The 20,262-nt window shown below is 38.5% G+C and overlaps 1 protein-coding gene across 1 annotated transcript; it reads left to right on the top strand.

Annotated features, from left to right (window-relative positions):
- Positions 1 to 7,645: 7,645 nt before the first annotated feature.
- On the top strand, positions 7,646 to 12,234 carry bhlhe40 (basic helix-loop-helix family, member e40). The gene is made up of 5 exons (XM_006630689.3): positions 7,646 to 8,145; positions 8,300 to 8,363; positions 8,642 to 8,749; positions 9,418 to 9,541; positions 10,016 to 12,234. The coding sequence occupies exons 1-5, from the start codon at positions 8,069 to 8,071 to the stop codon at positions 10,870 to 10,872; spliced, it is 1,230 nt and encodes a 409-aa protein (XP_006630752.2). The 5' UTR covers positions 7,646 to 8,068; the 3' UTR covers positions 10,873 to 12,234.
- Positions 12,235 to 20,262: the final 8,028 nt, after the last annotated feature.

Here is a 20,262-nt window from a genome sequence, read left to right as displayed (position 1 = left end):
AGCAAGGCAGGATACTCCATGGACAGGACCCCAGTCAGCTCCAGGACAGACCCACCCAAGGCAAGTTTTCCCCAGAAGCCAATTAACAGGTTTCCAAGAGGAAACCCTTATAATCACGTGAACAACATATGAACTCCTCACAAATAGTGCCCCAAGTCCAGAAATGATCCCAGGGCCCCAGAATTGTGCTCCAGCAATGCTAACCACTGCACTACTGTTCTGCCTCATCAACACTAGATCTAACGATAAAATTCCTGGGTTATGGGATGTAAAGAATGTAGTGATGTTAGGGAACCAATACCATGCATGTTTGGTAAAGGAGTGCTAGCAATTGTTGAGGTTTGAGATCCAAACCATTCAAAGCAATAGATCTGACTTCTACTAAAGTACCTAGGATGTGATAAGAGGCACTTTCAATATACGGATCATTCAGGACACTAACTGAAATCTCCTGGGCAACATGTTTCATTCACATACACTGAGCACCAGGTGCAGAACAACTGCCTCTTCAGACGGTCTATTTTTTTTAACTGATTCACATATTATTTTACATATTATTCTATATGTTTATCTATAAGAATGCAAATGTATGATATCACACCTACACAGTTAGTATAACATATACATCGACGCAGACATCGGTTCTTTCTGAAAATAAGTATTCCCCGGAATGGTTGTTGAATGTGAAGTTTGTTCTTTTGAGTACCTCTGTGACAGATTATGTGAGTCTGAAAGAATCTGACCCATTTCCTTATTTTTTGTAGAGGTCGTGCAAACTGCTGACAGCAACAGTATATTGCTCTCTGTAATCAGTTATCTTAAATTTAATCATGTGTTTAGGTCCTAGTGTGATTGCCAGGAGTTCAGCAATGGCTTGGCTTGGGCTACCTTCTTTTGGATCCCTATTGCACTGTGGGTAGAATTTGACTCTGATTTTATTTTCTGCAAAACCAGGATTTTTTAAAAAGGTTCCGTGGTGTTTTCTAAAATGTTCTATCTTGAACATCTTCACTCCATTAAAAAGAAATGAGTTGACCAACTTAAGAAAGAAAATTTGGATAGGTTTAAGGAAACGAAGTATTGGTTTACACGAGATACTTGGCGCAAGTTTTGGTTCTAGAACATTTAGGTATTGATGTTTCCGATATGTATTCTTGGCATATTGTAATTCTGGAATTGAGGAATAAACAATGCTAGGAAAAGGCTGATACAAAATAATATAGATTTACTTTGCATTGGACAAGTCTGCTTTGCTATTATCCAATTGGAAATGCATTTGCAATATTTCCAAATTTGAAGCTACAGAATATTAAACCTGTATCTTGAACTGTTTTTAAACCAAATCTCAATTCAAATTTGGTCGTAACAGCTTATACTTTATGGCTACATCCTGTAACAGGTTCTTGTTAAATACTTTTTTGCATTACTCTATCTACATTGCATCGCTATAGTAATTCAATGTATTTGTAGACAGCAAAAAACTCAGAGCTCACACTTTTCTATTGTTAAAGCAACCATTTTATATTATGTTCCCACCTAAATTTATATTAATATGAAAGTCCATACTAATATTGCTAAAAATGGAGCTGCCAGTAGTGTAGAGAGCTTATAGAAAGTTCTGCCATGTAACTGAGTATTATACATGCCTTTGTTCATATATGTGACTGTGCGTTTTCCAAGTGAGAAGCTCTTTTATAATTTTACTGTTGTTAATTCAGAAGATGGTCACTTTAGGTCAGGCTTGATGGCAGAGTAATGAAAAAAAGGCAATATGTAAGCTGAGAGTGTAGCTGTGGAAAACATGGAAATTACATAAAATATTACCACCTCAGGCCTCCAAGTGACTGTTAAAGATAGTATAAATAATTCTAAGGACTGTCTTTCTACAGCCTTGAGCAGTAGTAAGCAGTAAAAATCCTAGAGTGCAGCTGTCTTACACATATAATGACATTTTTTAACCAGTCATCTGTTTTAACCCTGGAAATAATGCAAAATGTGTTCTTAGAACTGATCAGTGCTCCTTTCTCTTATAACCTGACAGAAAAAGTTTACTTTTGGATACTGGACATTGAGAGCAGGGTAATCTATGTCTCCTACTTCATTGCCAACTAAATTCCATTATTGCAGTGGAATAGAATAATACTACTACTACTACAACTACTACTAATAATAATTGCTTACACTTATATAGCGCTTATCTGGATACTCCACTCAAAGCGCTTGACAGGTAATAGGGACTCCCCTCCACCACCACCAATGTGCAGCATCCACCTGGATGATGTGACTGCAGCCATCATCAGTGGGGAGGAGAACAGAGTAAAGAAGCCAATTCATAGATGGGGATTATTAGGAGGCCATGATTGGTAAGGGCCAATGGGGTTACACCCCTACTCTCTTCAAGAAACACCCTGGAATTTTTAATGACCCCAGAGAGTCTGGACCTTGGTTTTACATCTCACCCAGAGGACGGCGCCTGTTAACAGTATAGTGTCCCCATCACTATACTGGGGCATTAGGACCCACATGGACCACAGGGTGAGCACCCTTGCTGGCCCCACTAACACCTCTTACAGCAGTGACCTTAGTTTTTCCCAAGAGGTCTCCCATCCAGGTACTGACCAGGCTCACACCTGCTTAGTTTCAGTGGGATGCCAGTTGTGAGTTGCAGAGTGATATGGCTGCTGACACTCAGACTTTCATTCAGTCAATGCACTGGATGGCCTGTAGACTGATCCTTCAAGCTTCTCTCTGGATCATTACTTCTTATTTCATTTATTTTCCAAAAGGGATCAAGTTAATTCTAATCATGCACGACTCATTTATACAAGTTTACCACTCTCAGAAGCACATGGTGTGTTATCAGAGATAGTATTACTTTTGAAATTGGGTTATTCTGTAATTGTGGTCACTTTTGGTTTGAAAAAATATAAAGACATTAGAAAAGCTGTAGCCCTGAAACTGTACGGTCATACACTGTCTGCTCGGCTTAATTTTTTATTAGCTGCAAATACGTCTCAAAGGATAGCTTTATGGTTTTGACATAATTAAATGCAACAGAAAAGCTATTTTGTCTTTTTAGCTCCACTCTCGACGTCAAGTGCTTTTAACAAATACATCTCTTGCAAAGACATTTCTATATACCATTTGTATCACCTTGAGCAAATTAACAAAAATGTTTAACTGTGCATTAATACATTTGGGAATATGTTTCCAGCATCTTTCCCTTCTAAAAGATAAAATTATAGTAAATGGAGTTATTACTAATATCGAATGAATTCACCACTTAACTCTGCAAATAATCCTACCTAACAGCTTTAAACAACTCTTACAGAATGTATGTCAGTTTGTGATTCTGTATACTTAGAAACGTACAATCTAGAGGTTTTGAGTTTGTCCTGCGCACTGGGCATTTATTGACAAATTCCTTAACGTTATTTCTACTTTACGACAAACTGAGAAATATTTTCCTCCGATTGGCAAGAACGAAAAGCCGCAAACTTTCCATGCATGATTCCACAAATTCACACTTCGGCCTGTTTTGGCTGTGAAACTAAAGCAAATCTAAGTTTCTAAGGGGTACACCCAAGGCTTAGTTCAGGGGTCAACAAGGAGAACAACATTCCCCAGGCCTTTTAGGGCTTTAGAGTAAAAAAGTCCTGAAGTGTTTTTACACAGATGGAAAGTTATACATTTCTGCAAGTTATCAGTGATGTACATTGGTTCACAGAATGAACAGTGAAACACAAACCAGAGGGCACGAGTGGAAACTACAAAGAAGTACACTTAAAACAAAAACAGGAGGCTCTTCTTTACCCAGAGGCTTGTTTCAGTATGAAACAATTTACACTGCCATGTTTTTGAAACCGATATACTGATTTCTTTCAAAAAAAGGTCTGGATGAGGTTCTTGGATTAATTAATTACTAACTGCCAAATGGGCTAGATGGGCCAAAAGACTTGAAACCTTTCTTATGTTCTTCTGTATTTAATCCTGAATATGGTGACTGGACTAAAAGGCCATTCACATTGATGCCACAGATTTTTGTGAATGCTCTGATTTGTTTAACGTTTTTTTCAGATCAGATAATAAATAATGCATAAGGAGCCATGTAAAAAAAATAATCCAAGGACTAAATAGTTCTTTAAATTGTTATTGATAAAATAGTCCTTTACCAAATGCAGACATAATTACACTACAAAACCGGAAATCCGTGTAACGCTATAAATGTAAACCATTTTAGACATTTAGCATCATCACGATGCTCCCAAAACATAACTGCTATTTATGATAGTGTTATAAAACGTACAAACGCCATTATTTTTTAACTGGGTAAGATATACCTTGAAATACAGTTCTTTTGTCTTCAGACACCGTCTTTTGTACATCTGTACTTTTTCTTGGAATGCATTGATACCAATACAGCACCCAGATAGGGTTTACAATTAAGCAGACGGGTTTTTGGGAGGTTGGCTTACGTATACTGTACAGGTGAGAAACATACGGTGCAATGTTAGGCTAGGCAAACCTGCAGACCTGTTTTTGCGCACACATACTGTACATATTTTTGTCGGGAAATTAATTGGTTTCCATTGCATTTACGGGCATTTTGGGTGTTTCCTTTAAGAGTGCTAATATCGATACGTTTTTTTGGCTGATGGCTTATTATGTGATGCTAACTATTCAGCGCGCAGATGAATTATAAATCAGGTGTCAAGAGTATTTTTAGTTGCTCTTTCGGTCTTGGCACTCGCTGGATGCCTTTCAGGCTTTGCAAAATTGAGAAACGCTGCTTGCTTTGGATTTCATTACAGTCGACGTTTCCAGGAAAACCACAAGGGCGCATGAATGCATTCATTCTTTCGCTGGTTTTATGGAACCAGGCAGAACGGCAGCATCTTGCCGATTCGAGATGTCCACAACATGATGTTGCTCTACGTCCTGTGAAAAAGGTTCAGACACTCTAAATGGTGGAGGTATCCTGCTGCTTCGCGTCACTCTGTCACACTGGAGTTGGTGCAATCATGATCTCACACAGAGCATCGTGCTTTTTAATCTTTAAACAAAAAGATTAGAGAAATGTATTTTCCTGGACCTTCTCTAACCAGATCTGAATAAAATACATTGCAAATACATTGAAAGCATGCACATTGTATACAGTCACTGTACACAGTAAACGGGCATTTTCTTTACCGTCTTCGAATCGTGAATTTCAATGCGTTAAATGTGTACTAAATTGTCGACAAACCCCAGATTATGTTGGCTAGTAGTTTTTAACGGTATATTTTATTTTTTTTCCTGCCAAAGAAAATTAATAAAATGCTTCATATTAATCCTGGGGGGGGGTTCCTATTTGGATTTTCCAAACGTCGGATACCGATATTAAATTTATACTGGCATGTAGTACAGTCTGAGGAATACATTGGTGATTCATTACTTGTATCTGTTAAACTAACGGGGAATACGCGGGATTTTGTTAAAAATGTGATTAAAAAGGCACAGCTATGGATCACGTACTGTTAAAACTGGGAAAAATAGCTTCAACGAGTGCGCGCTCAGTGGCGACTTGCAGATTGCAGGATTTGTACCTCGTCTGTCACTGTCGGGTTTCCGTTGTACCAAAAACGGTTGTCGGCTGTTCTTTGGATTGGCAGCTACGGCACCAACTAGGCGAAAGCACGTTGTTTGCAAGGCGCTGGTCATGCAAATCAGCACAGGCGGCGCTGGCAGGGCTGTCTCAGCGTGCCGGGTGCTCAGGGTTTAATGAGTGGGTGACGTCAGTGGCAGGGATCTGGTTCTCCTCTCGCTGCCATGAGGAGATCAACGTGACTGCTGGTGGTGCACTGAGCAGCAAACCGATCTGCTACAGACACATTGTCAAACAGGTGCACGTGGATGGGCAGATGGAACCAACACGAAATAACACCGTGTCTGCATAGGTCCTACCCAGATAATATGTCGAGTAAACACTCAGGTCCCTGAGTAAACACTATTAAAATGCACACCACTGGGTGTCTGACTAGAAATCACAGCTTGTGTTAACCCATTGTGTATCATTCTCTATTGCATTTTTCTGTAGTCCATTCTGACATTTAGGTAGCAGTTTAGTGTTATTTACTCACCGGCTAGCTCTCCTCAAATATACATAATACAGACATTAACTAAAAACCGTGAAGAGTGGTGTTTCTGCCTTAAAGTGTAAATTGTGAAGTTGAGCAAGCTGTATTTTTAAATTAAAGCACTCTCAATTCAACCCAATTTACGAATTGCAAGAACATTTAATAAACACATTGCATTTAGGTTCTACACGGAGAAAGCGTTATATTATTCAACTGGAAATGTTTTCAAAGCGTTTGCCCCTCACACCATATTATAAAATATAGCTGAAAAAGTGGACCATCTTATTTTTCTGGTTTTGAGTAGCTGGATAGCTAAACCGATAAATTATTCTAAGTACGGTTTCGAGACAAACCAACAAGGGAGTAAACATAATAATGCATTATACGGGATTTTCTGCTTATATTTTTTCCATTTCAGAATAATATACAACTAGTTATTTTAATGGCGAATTCACATCGACTTGAATGTTGTAAATGGCTGTCGACAACAGAACACTAAGGTAAAAGAGAACGGTATACAGAGCTCACTTCAGCCGAAAGGATTAGATCTTCACGCAATGCAAGCATAGCCGTATGTGGTTACATATCATTTTGCATATATAAAAAGCGCAACTGTCTTAACCCGAAGCTTCAAAATGAAATGAACATCTCTGATCATGCTAGTCTTCAGTAACCTTAAAAGACCCGCACAGCTGCTAAATGAATTGCCTGGTATTCACGTTTGTAGCAGGAATTCGTATTGCGCTAAGACTAGGAGTCCAAAATCTTGCGTCACAGATCAGTTAACTTTAGTAATGCTGTCTGCACTGCACTGTGGTCACGGTACTTAATATTAGTTAATAGCATTGTAATTTTAAAAATTTTGTCAAGCACGATTTAGAGGTGAACTAACTATGCAGAAGACATTCCGTGGTTCAAGGTTGGCACAGCCTTGTCAGAATTATATCGTGCATACCTAGGAAATCCTAAAAACGTGGCGTCGCTGATTATTGGTAACATGACAAGCTCTATTCAGATTGCCGTGAATAACATCAGCGTTGGTATAAGAAAACCTCCACGAGTCAGAAATCCACACAGAGATTTTAATTAAAAATGCGGAGTAGCGACATAGCCATTGGAAAAATGTACTATGTTCGACATGTAGTTGATAAAATTTGAAAATAATCGCGACACTTCAAAGGCACGGGGTGAGGTCGAGGTTTCTCATTTTTGGAAAGAATATAAGTAGTGTCATGTTTACCGATTTTAATATTCTTTTATATGATTTCAACATTACATAGCAGCATGCAAGATTAATCGATTCCCTTTTAAAATCGGGTACTCTACCCTCCCCGATTTCTACAATGCCGAAAACCTCATCTGTAATGAAAAGTCTTTGATGCTCCGGGGATGCTGCTTTGTAGCACACTTAAGTGGAGCATGGTGGTACACGGGACACAGAAGTGTGACGGGGGCGTAACGTTTTCGTGCAGATCCTCCTTAACAAGGAAAAAAAAAAGGGTTGTTCGTAGTTCAGTTGAAAGTGCTGTCCAACACGTGAGGCTCATGTGACGGAGGTAGGTCAGTTACTGAGCTAGAGACGTGTCTGTAGTCACAGGGTTTATTTAACACGTAGCCCAATCCACCCACTCCCATACATTTAACCCAGCCTGCAGCTTCAAACTACAGCCGACTGCGCTTTGGATCGCTGGGTGATAACGTCGTGAGCGCTGTCGTTCTGCTTTTCAAGAGACATCGTGGATGATGAAAAGTAAAGCGTAGAACAATAAGCAGCTCGCAAAATCTGAAGAAGAAAAAACAAAACGTCAGAGCAAGAGCGGTCTTTTGATTTTTTTTTACTAAATCATATACACTTTTCATATTCAGTTTTGCGACTGAACGGGAGAAACGAAAAAAAAAAACTTTTGACTATCGTACCTTGTTTCACGTTGGTTTCGTCGTCAGAAAAGAAAATGGAAAGGATCACAGCTGCGCAGCCACCCCCTTGCATGACAAAACACACATCGTTGGAAATCCCTGACATGCAAGGGTATGTACGTGTCTATTAACAGCTGGTTTGTGCATTTTCCAGTCTGCAGTTTGTCTCTTCTTCTGTGTGTCGCGCAATTCGTGCAAGTTTGATAAAGTTAGCCGTTCTTCAAATGCAGACATCTTATTTTCCCCCGTTTTCATATTGCTTGTAGAATGGATTTCCCCATGTACGTGTACAAGCCCAGAAGGGGAATAAAGCGAGGGGAAGACAGCAAGGTACGAAACGCTCTCTCTTCTTGATTACAATTTGAAATACCTTTCTGGTGGATCTTTTATATGTCATTTGAAAGCTGTTTTTGTAAGTTAAACATGTATTTAATCGAGGCATATATCATTATTTTGATGTATGCTTATACCATATATGTATGTATTTAATGGGCTAAAAATGCAATAACGTAAATATAATTTTAAATTAAACTATGTAAACTTTACATAGTGTACTTAAACGTGCATACTTGAACAAGAACCTAACTGTTGATTTTTTTTTTCTCTAGGAAACTTACAAGTTGCCCCATAGACTCATTGAAAAGAAAAGGCGTGACAGAATTAATGAATGCATTGCTCAACTTAAGGATTTGTTGCCAGAGCACCTTAAACTTACTGTAAGTTAGAATTTGGAATAAAGTCAATTCTTTTAAATAGAAATCAACTGTGGTATAAAGCGCCATCTGCTTGTTGGCGTAGGGTTTTCTTGAAGGGCAGCTGACTTTACATGGGAAATTATCAAGGGAATGGATCAAAGCCTTTCTTCGATTTATTCATTCGCCTTGACATTACATAGCTTCTGCAGTTGTACCGAAAGTACCGAAAAGTTCCACAGGATAGGATCATAGGTGCCAAATGGCGTATTTGAAAATAAAAATTCTAGTATATTTTTTGATCGGATATGAAGTGATTATAGGTACGGTAATTGTGTTAATATCACTTGAAAATATGGTTATGTGGAAACAATATAAACACGGGAATCTTTGATATTCAAAGGCTTTTTAATTAAGTTTTAACTTGTTGATAAAAATGCTTCTTTTAAAATTACCGTTCGGTGCCCATCCTTTAACAATTGTAACGCGTAATTGTATGCACTTTGTTGATGCGTTACAAATATTGTACGATTTATAGTTAGAGGGATTCGTATTTTTACTTATTTGATATTTCAAAGCTCTTGTTCATTCTATCACGTTATTCTTAAACTGCTTTTGATGATCACAGGTTTGTCAGCCACAGTTTGTTACATAAGTTATCTGCGTGCTTATCAGACTTTTTTTATTTACAGACTTTGGGCCATTTGGAAAAGGCGGTGGTTCTGGAGCTGACCCTAAAGCACGTGAAAGCCCTCACTAGCCTCTTAGAACAACAGCAGCAAAAAATCATCGCACTACAGAATGGATTGCAAGTCGGTAAGTAATGTGCAACTTCAAATGTAAATGCATAGATTAATAGATAACAGCATACGTTTTTGGCTTTTGATTTTATTACGTTTATTGAAAGGAGTCTTTGCAAAGGGCGATTGCATGTGACATTTCTAAGCTGCTAAATCAGGAATAATATGTAAATATAAGCCTGTGCGTATCATTCAAAACGTCATGTCTGAATGGCAAAATTCCCTTGAAACATTCTATTCCATTAGACATTTTCTGCAAGATGAAATGTTATGTCTTTTCTCAGAACTCGAAATAGCTTTTCAGTAGCAAAATCCCAACATAAAAATTAAATGTTTATTTACTGAGTAGTGCAGTAACTTAGTGAATAACCTTTTAATACGGGATGTCTGCGAGCATCTTGTATTGAAATTAAGTTCCAGTGCAACTATTCTGTGACGGTCAGGATGATTAATTAGAAGTTCCTTCTTTTTTTCTTTTTTTTTTTTTAAGGTGACCATCCAGCTCACAGCCCTGACGTGAGCGAGGAAATGTTCCGGTCTGGTTTTCACATGTGTGCAAAGGAAGTTCTGCAGTACCTGGCCAACCAGGAGAGTGGACGAGAGCTGACCCCTTCCCATATGATCAACCACCTGCACAAGGTAGCGTCTGAGGTCCTGCAGAGAACACCCAGCCCCCGAATGGAGGATCTTGGCCTCAAAGCTCATGACCACAAAGAGAAGCCTGCCGGTTTGCAGCCCAAGATCTTCGAGGGTCACGGGAAGAACTGTGTGCCCGTTATTCAGAGGACTTATCCCCAGGGAAGTGGGGAACAGAGTGGAAGTGACACAGACACTGACAGTGGCTACGGTGGAGAGCTGGAGAAAAATGACTCAAAAATGGAGCGGCAGTACTTCGGCAAGGAGAGTGAACTGAAGTATGGCTTAGCTGACCGAGTGGCAGGCTCCATTAAGCAAGAGAGCGATGACCCGCCAATGAAAAGAATCAGGACTGAGTCTTCAGAGGAGGAGTCCCTCTCTGGCGGAGAATTGCTGGGGAATAACAGTGGCTTTCTAGGCTTTTCTCCACACCAGGCTCCGCTCTGCATGCCTTTTTACTTGATCCCACCCTCAGCCGCTGCATATTTGCCCATGCTGGAGAAATGCTGGTACCCCGGTGCGTTGCCAGTTTTATACCCTGGCCTGCCAGGGTCAGTGGCAGGGGGCTTGTCCCCCGAGAAGCACCCATCGTCGCTCTTGATGTCCCCGAGAGTGGGCTCTCCACTGGCTGCGCAGACCCCCATGGACTCTCCTGCCCTGCTTCAGGCTTTGAAACAGGTTCCTCCCTTAAACACAGAAACCAAAGACTGAGAACTTGGAAACCGCTGCGCTCTAAAGGTTGGCGCTGTTTAAAGACAAAACCACCGGTTGGTTAACTACTAAAGGAAGGAAAAAACAACAACAACTCAACAGCATGAATGGAGTCCTTCTGGTAGCAGCAGTTCTTCTGACCCAGTTTCATTGCAGTGGAAGCACGCCACCACGCTTGGAAGCCAGCCCCACCTTCTAAACCTGATGCTGAGAAAAAAAAACAGAGATGCCAGTCGGCATTCTTGATCTGTTCACAAGGGTGTTGAGAAAGAGCAAAGGGTTGTACCAGTGAGACACTGTGAAGAAGGTAAATTTTAAAGAAAATTTTAAAATATACAGTATGTAAAGGCTAAAACATACGTTGGTTGCGTACCAGAAGGCTCCTTCTGTTGAATATCCAGCAGTGTTGAGAATGTGAAATATAGAAACTCCCTATTTACCAGGACGTACCCTTTGCAAAGACACCTTGGTTGAATGTAAAAACCCTGTAGATGCTGCTTTTAAGTTTATGTGCTGTAAATGTAGGACAGGAGGATCTATACTACTTGTATTAGCAGCTGCTGAAAAGGAAACAGATCATCCTGTTTTTTACACCAAATATTAGCCGTGGCTTTCCCCTGTTTGAAACCTTATGTGGGCCAGAGCAGCCACTATAAAGTAACGGAATTGCTCTCCCTACTCTTCATTGCTTCCCCTGAAAGAAAGGTACACCCAGGCATTTTTAAGAATGAAGTCAACAGCTGTTTCTTCAGGCTTCTTGTGCAGCATTCTTTGCAGATGGGGGAAAGGATTTGCACAAATGCATTTTAATTTTTAGTTTGCATTTCATTACCATTATGCAGTAGCCTTGAAAGAAAATGGTAATGTAAGCTCTTGTAACTACTTTGTTTATACTACCTGTACATCTCTATTTTTGATACGTGTTCTGCAGATATTACCATTACGGCTAGAAAGAGTCATATATGTAAAAGAAACGTGTACATAGCACTGTGCTAGCCCTGATTTGCATTATTCTTAATATTCAAGTTCAACCTGTTCTTTGTTCATGCTGTTGCCTTTTCTTGTTGAAGCTAATAAACTGATATCAGATGTTTATTAAATGTATTTGTATAAATACTGGAGTCTAAAGTAAAGAAAGAAAAGTGAATGTAACATTTTAAACAAGATTAGTTTTGTATAGGAAGAGGTACTTGGGTTTTTTTTTTTATTTTGGGACCTACCAGAAGGTTGTCTGATGTATATATTTTGTCTATAAAGTAAATGTTGATATACATTATATAAGCGTATTAATAAAGTATTTTTTCCCTGTGGAATGTAAGCTTTCTTGTTTAAATGCCAATGGCAATAAAATGTTTTGATGAATGCATTGTTAAGTTTATTCATTTTCAACCTCCTGACCCAACAATATGGAGTTGGGAATATTTCTTTGGAGTTGTTAGGGATCATGTCAACCACCTGTTCATTATAACTTTTTTTAACCTACTTCTCAGCTCAGACTGATTGTGAATTCAACCCCACTACATAGTGGTAAAAAATAGACACTCTGTTCATCTTGGGGTTAATTACTATCCCAATAGCTGATGAGAATCATGTGAATATATCACTTGACATGATGACAGGATGGGTTTGAAGGTGGCACTAGAAGATTATGGTCATGAGTGAGGCTTATTTCTTTTTTCAAATAAAGCCCTTTTACTCTCATTAATATTCTCTTAGGTCTAGAACTACATTGCAGGCAGGCTATTTTATTAAATGAAATGATCTCATATTATAATAGTTTAGTAACTGGAAAATTAACTCTTTGGTGGATTTATACCCCCGGGAGGGGTAATATCTGTCTAAAGCAGGAGTTCCCAACCTTTTTGTCAGCTGAACCCCTTCAACCTAAATTATTTGTCACAAGTACCCCCTTGAAATTTTAACTTAATCAAACCTTTCAATAAATGTAGATAATGCTACAGCAACCATCTTAACATTGCTTCTTTTCACTTTGTAAAATATTAATATTACTACGGTTGTTTTTTTTATTCTCATTATTACATTGTTATTTATTAATAGGACTATTTAATTTGACATTGACGTTTCCATCACAATCTCACGAACTCCCTGCAGTACCGTCACGGACATCTAGGGGTTCGTGAATCACCGGTTGGGGATCCCTGAGTTAGGTGTGCACATTTTCAGGACTGTCCAAATCTTCTCTTTTCTGCTTTTGCATGAAGATACAGTGTCATTTTTTATGTTCGTCATCTTTCATGTGATCTATCTTTCCACATTGCTTAAGAAAAGCAATGAAACCCACACCTTAAGAAGGAGGCGCTTCATTCTTTTCGGAAACCTATTTTTTGTGCCACTCACTTCGGATGTTGTAGCTTTACAATTTAAAATATAATGTCACGTAACAGTGGCTCCCAGAGACAAGGAATACGTAATTTGTACACCATTGGAAATTGAATTACTGAATTAATCAAGACACTGATTAAATTTACATCTAGCACCTGGTTCACGATTAACCCTGCTTAAACTGCGGGGTTTTAGACATTTAAGATATCTGTAACCATGTAGAAATAACACATGGCAGTGTAAGGATCATTTTTCTTTGCTATTATGCTGTATTCTGAATAATATAGTAATAATACGGTATTCTGAACAATATTATTAATTTCTATACCATTTCTAGTATTTGAAGGCATTCAGGCTTAATACACGTGCCTTAGATATCAGGAAAATATCCCTTCCGATGATGTCCAAAACTAGACTGATCACGCCTTAAAGTCACCTCTGTACTCTGTGCCTAGCTTATTCACTGAGGTGAATGCCAGGTCGTTAAGAACTATAAAATATCCTGCATACAATATTCATACCATTTAGGACTACGCTCTTGTGATGTTTTATTAGTAGGCAGTATTTTAACATATATATTTTTTAAAAAGGCATCGAAAATGCAGACCGTTGAAAAACCCGCCGTGCTTCCGAGCTTTTCTTTTACTGTAAATCAGGATTTAAATACCAGTTATCAACCTTTCTGGGGGATTTGTGTATAATTTCATCAGTGCTCGTAAATGAAAGCTCCATTACTCACGCCTAAAAAACTGGCTGTAAAGTCTAATTCATTCCTATTCCAGTCAGGACTTATCTTCAGCTAGCGAAAATGCAAATAGGGTCGACAAGTTTCAGAACTCAGGTGGAGTGGAGAACGCCTGCGTTCACACTGTGTGCAAAAAAGCTACCCGAGTGACTATAAGGCCCATTCGTTAATATTTTATACAATTTTATCAGCATCTAAACTGAGGCCGATTCACCAAGTTTCCTCTCCTCAAGAGATCGGCTGAGGCTACTGCTGTGTTATCCTTTTTTGGTCTTGTCAAAAGTAGTGACGAATCTGTCAGCAGTACATTATATATAACTAGAAGCTAATCAAAGAACACAAAACTTCACACTTCCAGTGTACAAATTTGTGGTGGGACCCACTGCGTGCGCTCCAGAAATCACGCGATTAACCTGCCTGCGATGAATGTTTCCTTTGTTTTCTCAACGCAACGTTGGCAACGCCGCCTCTGACGAGTTAGGGTCATCAGAAAGGTAGCTCTAAATTTGCACAGAAGGCAAGCCCAGACTGCCGAGAGGAAAGGGTGTGGGAGTATGTGCGCTATCTTTTAAGATATCAGTCAGACAGGGTGGGCGTGCGCGTCTTAAAGACTTCTTGTTTTAAACGGTCTACCCTGCCAGTGACCTCCGCCAAGAAGTGAAATAATGTCACGTTCTCTTCCACAGTATTTCATGTGAACCTCCGCACTAAATACGGTGCTGTTGATTCCGGGAACAGATGTGTCTGGCATCCGGTCAATAGAAACCTGATCTCACCGTGATTAGGCACAGTAACGCTTGCTGAGCCTCTTCTAGTTACGAGTAGTGAATGCTTGTAGTGGGAGGTTTAGTACTTGAGGAGACGGAGAAGATACTGAATACGCTTACTGAAGGGTGAAGGGATATTTGTTATTCACTTCTATTTCATACTTTTTTTTTCAATCTAAAATTTACCAGAATGTCCTGAGTAAAAATAGAAAATGACTGAATAATTGATTTTAAACAAAGTTCGTTAGTAGAAGATAATGTATATATATATACCCTCTAGAGATTTTTTTATAAAAACAAAAGTATTTTTTTATTGTGACCTGTTCCTATTTCTTGTTTAAACAAAAATTAACATTGCATGCTGTTAACTACATTCCTGAAATGTGTTCTTAAGTAGTTTTAATCAGTCAGAAGGACTGTGGTTTGCTCTACAATGCTGTGTCATCTAGTGTCTGCCAGACTGTAGGAAGTCTAGTCTTAATTTGTAGGACTGACACGTATTCTTTTCTGTGTATGAACTGTAATAGTAGGTAAAGTGAAGTGCTGTGATTCTGTATTAATAAGCAACATGATCATATTTAGTAAATACAAAAGTTAATCTTTTCAGACTTTGGGTTATTATGTTTCACTTCCGCCCTCTGACAGACTCCCCATTGTCATGATGCAGGATTAGGGTGGAGATGATGTATCATGACCCTAGTCCTCTCTACATCACGTGATGTGTTGTAAGGGACATTTGGTGAGAAACTCATTTACATGTTTTAAAAATGAATCCTGTTCTCCCCAGCCCCATGGTCTTCAAGTTTTATTTTTCTATATTGGCTTGACATAGCCTACCTGTTTACGTTTATCCATTTTTGTTTTTTTTTATATACATTTAGGCTGTAAGCAACAACAAAAAAAACACTTAAAAAATCAGAAATGTAATTTGAAGAGTCTGACTTTCCAGGGCAGGTAACAATTATTCAGTGATGTGTTTCAAACATAAAAACCCAAAGTGACTAAATGAACAAGGAAATTGAGACAAGCTTATAAATAAAAGTAATATTTTTAAATAGATATAAGATACTAAGATGGACAACTTTCCCAAATCACTCCATGTCATCTGATTTCACTCTGCTAAAGCTCATGTTTTTACTGGTACAGTTACAGTATGGGCTCTTGCACCTTTTAAAATAGCTTTTCTAATAATCAGAAAATAAAGGGTTAACAACTTTGAGTGCCAGACAGAAAGTTCCCTGGTTACAGAATGTGATTTAAAGGCTAAGGTGAATCAGTATGTGAACATTATCAACAGGTCACATGTGGAGTTGGTCTTAAAGTGAACACACAATTTTTACTGCAGTCTTCCTGACGTGTTAATTAAGCCCAGTTCAGAATTCAGACACATTTTAATATTTTTTTTTAAAGAACTGGGTGTTATTAACACAAATTACAAGAAATAAAAAAATCACAGACATAAATTGGATCTTTCACTTGCAAGTGCTCATTTGTAGCATGAAATCTGGGTTGTACTATACAAATTAATGAATATGTAGTAAATTGGTGGGAGCCTAACCAGTATGAACACCATATCAAATAGTATTTCCCTATGTACAACTGGTATTAGTATACATCACAGAAAATGAAAGGGAACACTCATCAGGGTTTTCACAGTATGGACTTATGTAGCCATTTTGATCATGGTCATTTGAAACTTTTAAAGGCCAAAACTTTATTGTCCTTTATTTTATATCAACATTAACACAATCACAGAGACCGCCAAGTTAAGGATAGTGATTTCCTTTATTCCCTCATTTGCGCATTGCAAATGTGGGTGTCTGTTTTCTTCCCTCTCTAATTAAGAAGGCCTGTTGGTGAGCATCTTTGGCAAGCCAGCTAATTTCATTATCCTTGGTGATGAGACTCAGCTGACCTGCTTCTCCATAGTCAATGTCACACTCTATGAATAAGAGTGTTGAAGTGTTTTTTTACTCCCACTAATGCTGGGTCTCCTATCGGTTGTTGTTGATTGTGGTGTTTTTTTTTACAGTGATACCCTCCTGGGTTAGAGTGGGTGCAGAGAGTACTGTAGCTGTGATATTGAGTTATGATTATTAATATTTATAATCGCACGATCACATCGCTACGGGGGGTGGAACTTTCACCTTGAAAGGTGTTCTTTAATATGTAATAGTACGTATCAATGGTTAATCCTAGTTATGTTAGGATGATCTTTAGCAAGCACTAAGCAGCTACCCGTGACTTGATATTCGCATAAAGCCGAAGAAATAATAAAATTAAGGCAATTCTGTTTCCTGTTGCTTTATGATGGGCGAAGAAAAAAATAATATTAACATGCACGATTCAGAAAAAAAATACGATAAAAGATCTGCATAGCTCAGTTTGATACGATTTTACCATCTGTAATCACAATGAAATGGTTTTTTGGTCTGATACATTTTAATGTGGGAAAGAGCATTTACATTTCTTAACTGGTATAACTGGGGCTTTGAAATATTATGAACATTCTGTGTTTTATTTCAGATTCCACGCTGGAAAAAAAAAAACAGTAGGCCTTTAAGAGACACCCTGTGTGACCACACCGAAAAAAAAGCTGCAGCCCGTCACATGCGCTGCCACATTGTGCTCCCTGCAGGTCTGCGGCTCTGATTAGTGGGCGTTGTTCACAGCCGGTAAATAACATGGTAGATTAGTAGTTTAGTTAGGGAGCTTCAGCTGGCTGAAAGCATGGGTGGTAACCTTCTATAACCCCGTTACCGGTCTATCAGTACACATACGTTTATTTGTACTAATCAGTCTTTCATAGACAAGCTGGGCATTACAGGTTGCTGTCCCTTGATAAAGATAGCTGACGACCTTTAATCGTGTGGTGTGCTACTCGGTATTGAAGCATTTCTGTTTATTTTGTGAAATACATTATATCTACTTATGTGCTTTACGGGTTACGTTTGAGTGGCTGAGGATAAAGAACATAAAAATGTATTCACAAGCCTGGAGCTTGTCACATCTAATAAGGTGAGAGCAATAAAAGTATTTTTTCAAACCCTTTCAATATATTTTCCAAAACTAAGATTATTCTTCCTGGATTTAACTTCTGCTGGTGACGGAAATGAGCTTCATTATTGCACAGAAACGCAGGGTCGTGTCAATAACTGTTAATGGATGTACAATTAGATTATTACTGGGTTACAAGAATCAACTAACGACGTACACCTCTTGTATCGTCATTGCATCAGAAAATGCTACAAGTACTGTACACGTAGTACTGTCACGTATGTGTAAAAAGAAAAAGACACATTTCATTTTTTCAAATAAACAGAAACAGGGCACAGGTAGCTGTGGTCCTGACCTTGTAATGCAAACGTTTTGAGAATTTCAACAGTTTAATGCACATATAGTCAACGTAATATAGTAGTGCTTTTTTCTTATTGTTTTTTTGCAGTTACTTTGTTAAGCAATTAAGAATGTTTTCCAGACGTGCCTCTATTTAGTAAGTTTGAGAGTTGACTATTAGTTAATAATAATAATAATAATAATAATAATAATAATAATAATAATAATAATAATAATAAATACCAAAAATTGAGTCAGGAATTTCTCAATTTTTCGTAGGCAAGTTAGAAACACAATGTGTAATTTTGTATTCTGACGTACAGTAGATGATCTGGGTTTTAACAACGAGTTGGCAGGCTATAATGTTGTTAATAATGCTAAATGTTGTTCCTGCTGAGGAGAGTTTCATAGATAATCGCGAGAGTAGTGTATTGTATCATTGTGATAGAGTACCACCTACTGGTAGAATCCTGAAAGTTCATACTTAAGTGAAAAAGATTTCAGCTTTAAACTCAATCAATAATTATAATAATTCCTTACACTTATAAAGCACTTCACTGAACACTCTATTTAAAGGGCTATACAGGTAATTAGGACTCCCTCTACCACCACCAGTGTGCAACACCCACCTTGATGATGTGATGGCAGCCATAGTGTGCCAGTACGCTCACCACACACCAGCTATCAATGGGGAGGAGTGAAGAGCCAATTTATAGATGTGGATTATTAGGAGATGATTGTTAAAGGCCAATATGAAAATTGTTCAGGTCGCCTGGGTACTAGTCTTTTCAAGAAACATCCTGGGACTTTTAATGAACACAGAAAGTCAGAACCTTGGTTTCACATCTCATATGGAGGATGGCACCTTTTTACAGTATAGTGTCCCTAGACTGGGGCATTGGGATCCACACAGACCACAGGGTAAGCTTATTTGCCCCACTAACACCTCTTCCAGCAGCAATCTTTGCTTTCCTTGGAGGTCTCCCATCCAAGTACTGGCCAAGACAACATCTGCTGAGCTTCATTGGGTTCCCAATTGTGAGATGCAGGGTGAAAAAGCTGCTCTTAAAATTAATTTAATTATTTATAACAATTCCCCTGTAGTTTGCCTTGTGCAGGACTGGCCATCTTAGAATTGGTTAAAATGTATTACCATTTCTGAAATAGTTTACAAGTTTATACACACCTAACAAATGTCAGTTTTTTTATTAATCTGTAAAGTAAGCAATTTGATTAGTTTATAAGAGGACAGTTCTTGGTCTTGGAATCCTACTTGCTGTTCATATTTTCACGCCCAAGCATTACTATTTCACATCTTTAGACCAATGACTGTTGTCAGCAGGGAATTGTTCAATGTTTTTAGATATGAAGGGTGATCAGTATTACACCATACCTTGCATTTGTTTAGTGTTTTGCATCCCATAGTGTTTTATATATAGGAAGTTTCCACATTGGTGATAAGCATTATTTTGCAGTGACCACACTGCAGATCAGACAAGAAATTGCTTCACCAGTTGAATTAAGGGGAAATTTCGGGTAGGCCAGATGGCAGAAGCCCAGAAAATAATTTAGCACCACCACTCTCCTAGAAAGTACCAGGCACTCTTTAACAACCAAGAAATAAAGAGCTCATTCACATCTTATCTAAAGGACACCACCTCCTAAGGAGTTAGGTCCTAAGAATACTCCGTAAATGTATTAAGACCATTTAACCTTTCGAGCTGCTTCAAATGAAGCATTCCTGTACAGTACCGAGAGGCCTTAAAACAAATGAGAATTGGAAAGCCTCACAGTATAGGCTTACTTTTTATTTTGCTAAGTCTGAATCTGCATCTGCAATACAGATCTGAATCTGCAATAAGGTAGGTTAGTGTATCTGCATGTCCTCATATCACCATTGCGTTTAATCTCATTCAGTAAACATCCTGCCCTGTAGCACCAGAGACACCAACGAATAAAACCAGACGGCCTCACTGTGAGTTTCCTCCAGCAACCAAGTGTTTGTTGTTGTGCTTTGTTGCTAGTCTGTTTGTTAAGTGGCACTGAAGTATATGCTTAAAAACAAACCCTGACAGTAAGGCATCAATCAGACTCTAAAACAGACACTTTATGTGAATTACTGCTCTTATATCCAGTTTTTGTGATTTAATCCTCTAGGATTGCATTTGGAGTTCCATGTTAACAGAGAATGTTAAGTGT

The sequence above is a fragment of the Lepisosteus oculatus genome, chromosome 4 (assembly GCF_040954835.1).
Source record: "Lepisosteus oculatus isolate fLepOcu1 chromosome 4, fLepOcu1.hap2, whole genome shotgun sequence".
Classification (NCBI taxonomy): domain Eukaryota; kingdom Metazoa; phylum Chordata; class Actinopteri; order Semionotiformes; family Lepisosteidae; genus Lepisosteus; species Lepisosteus oculatus.
The sequence above is the reverse complement of the archived record's forward strand: the minus strand, read 5'-3'. Positions and strand labels throughout refer to the sequence as shown.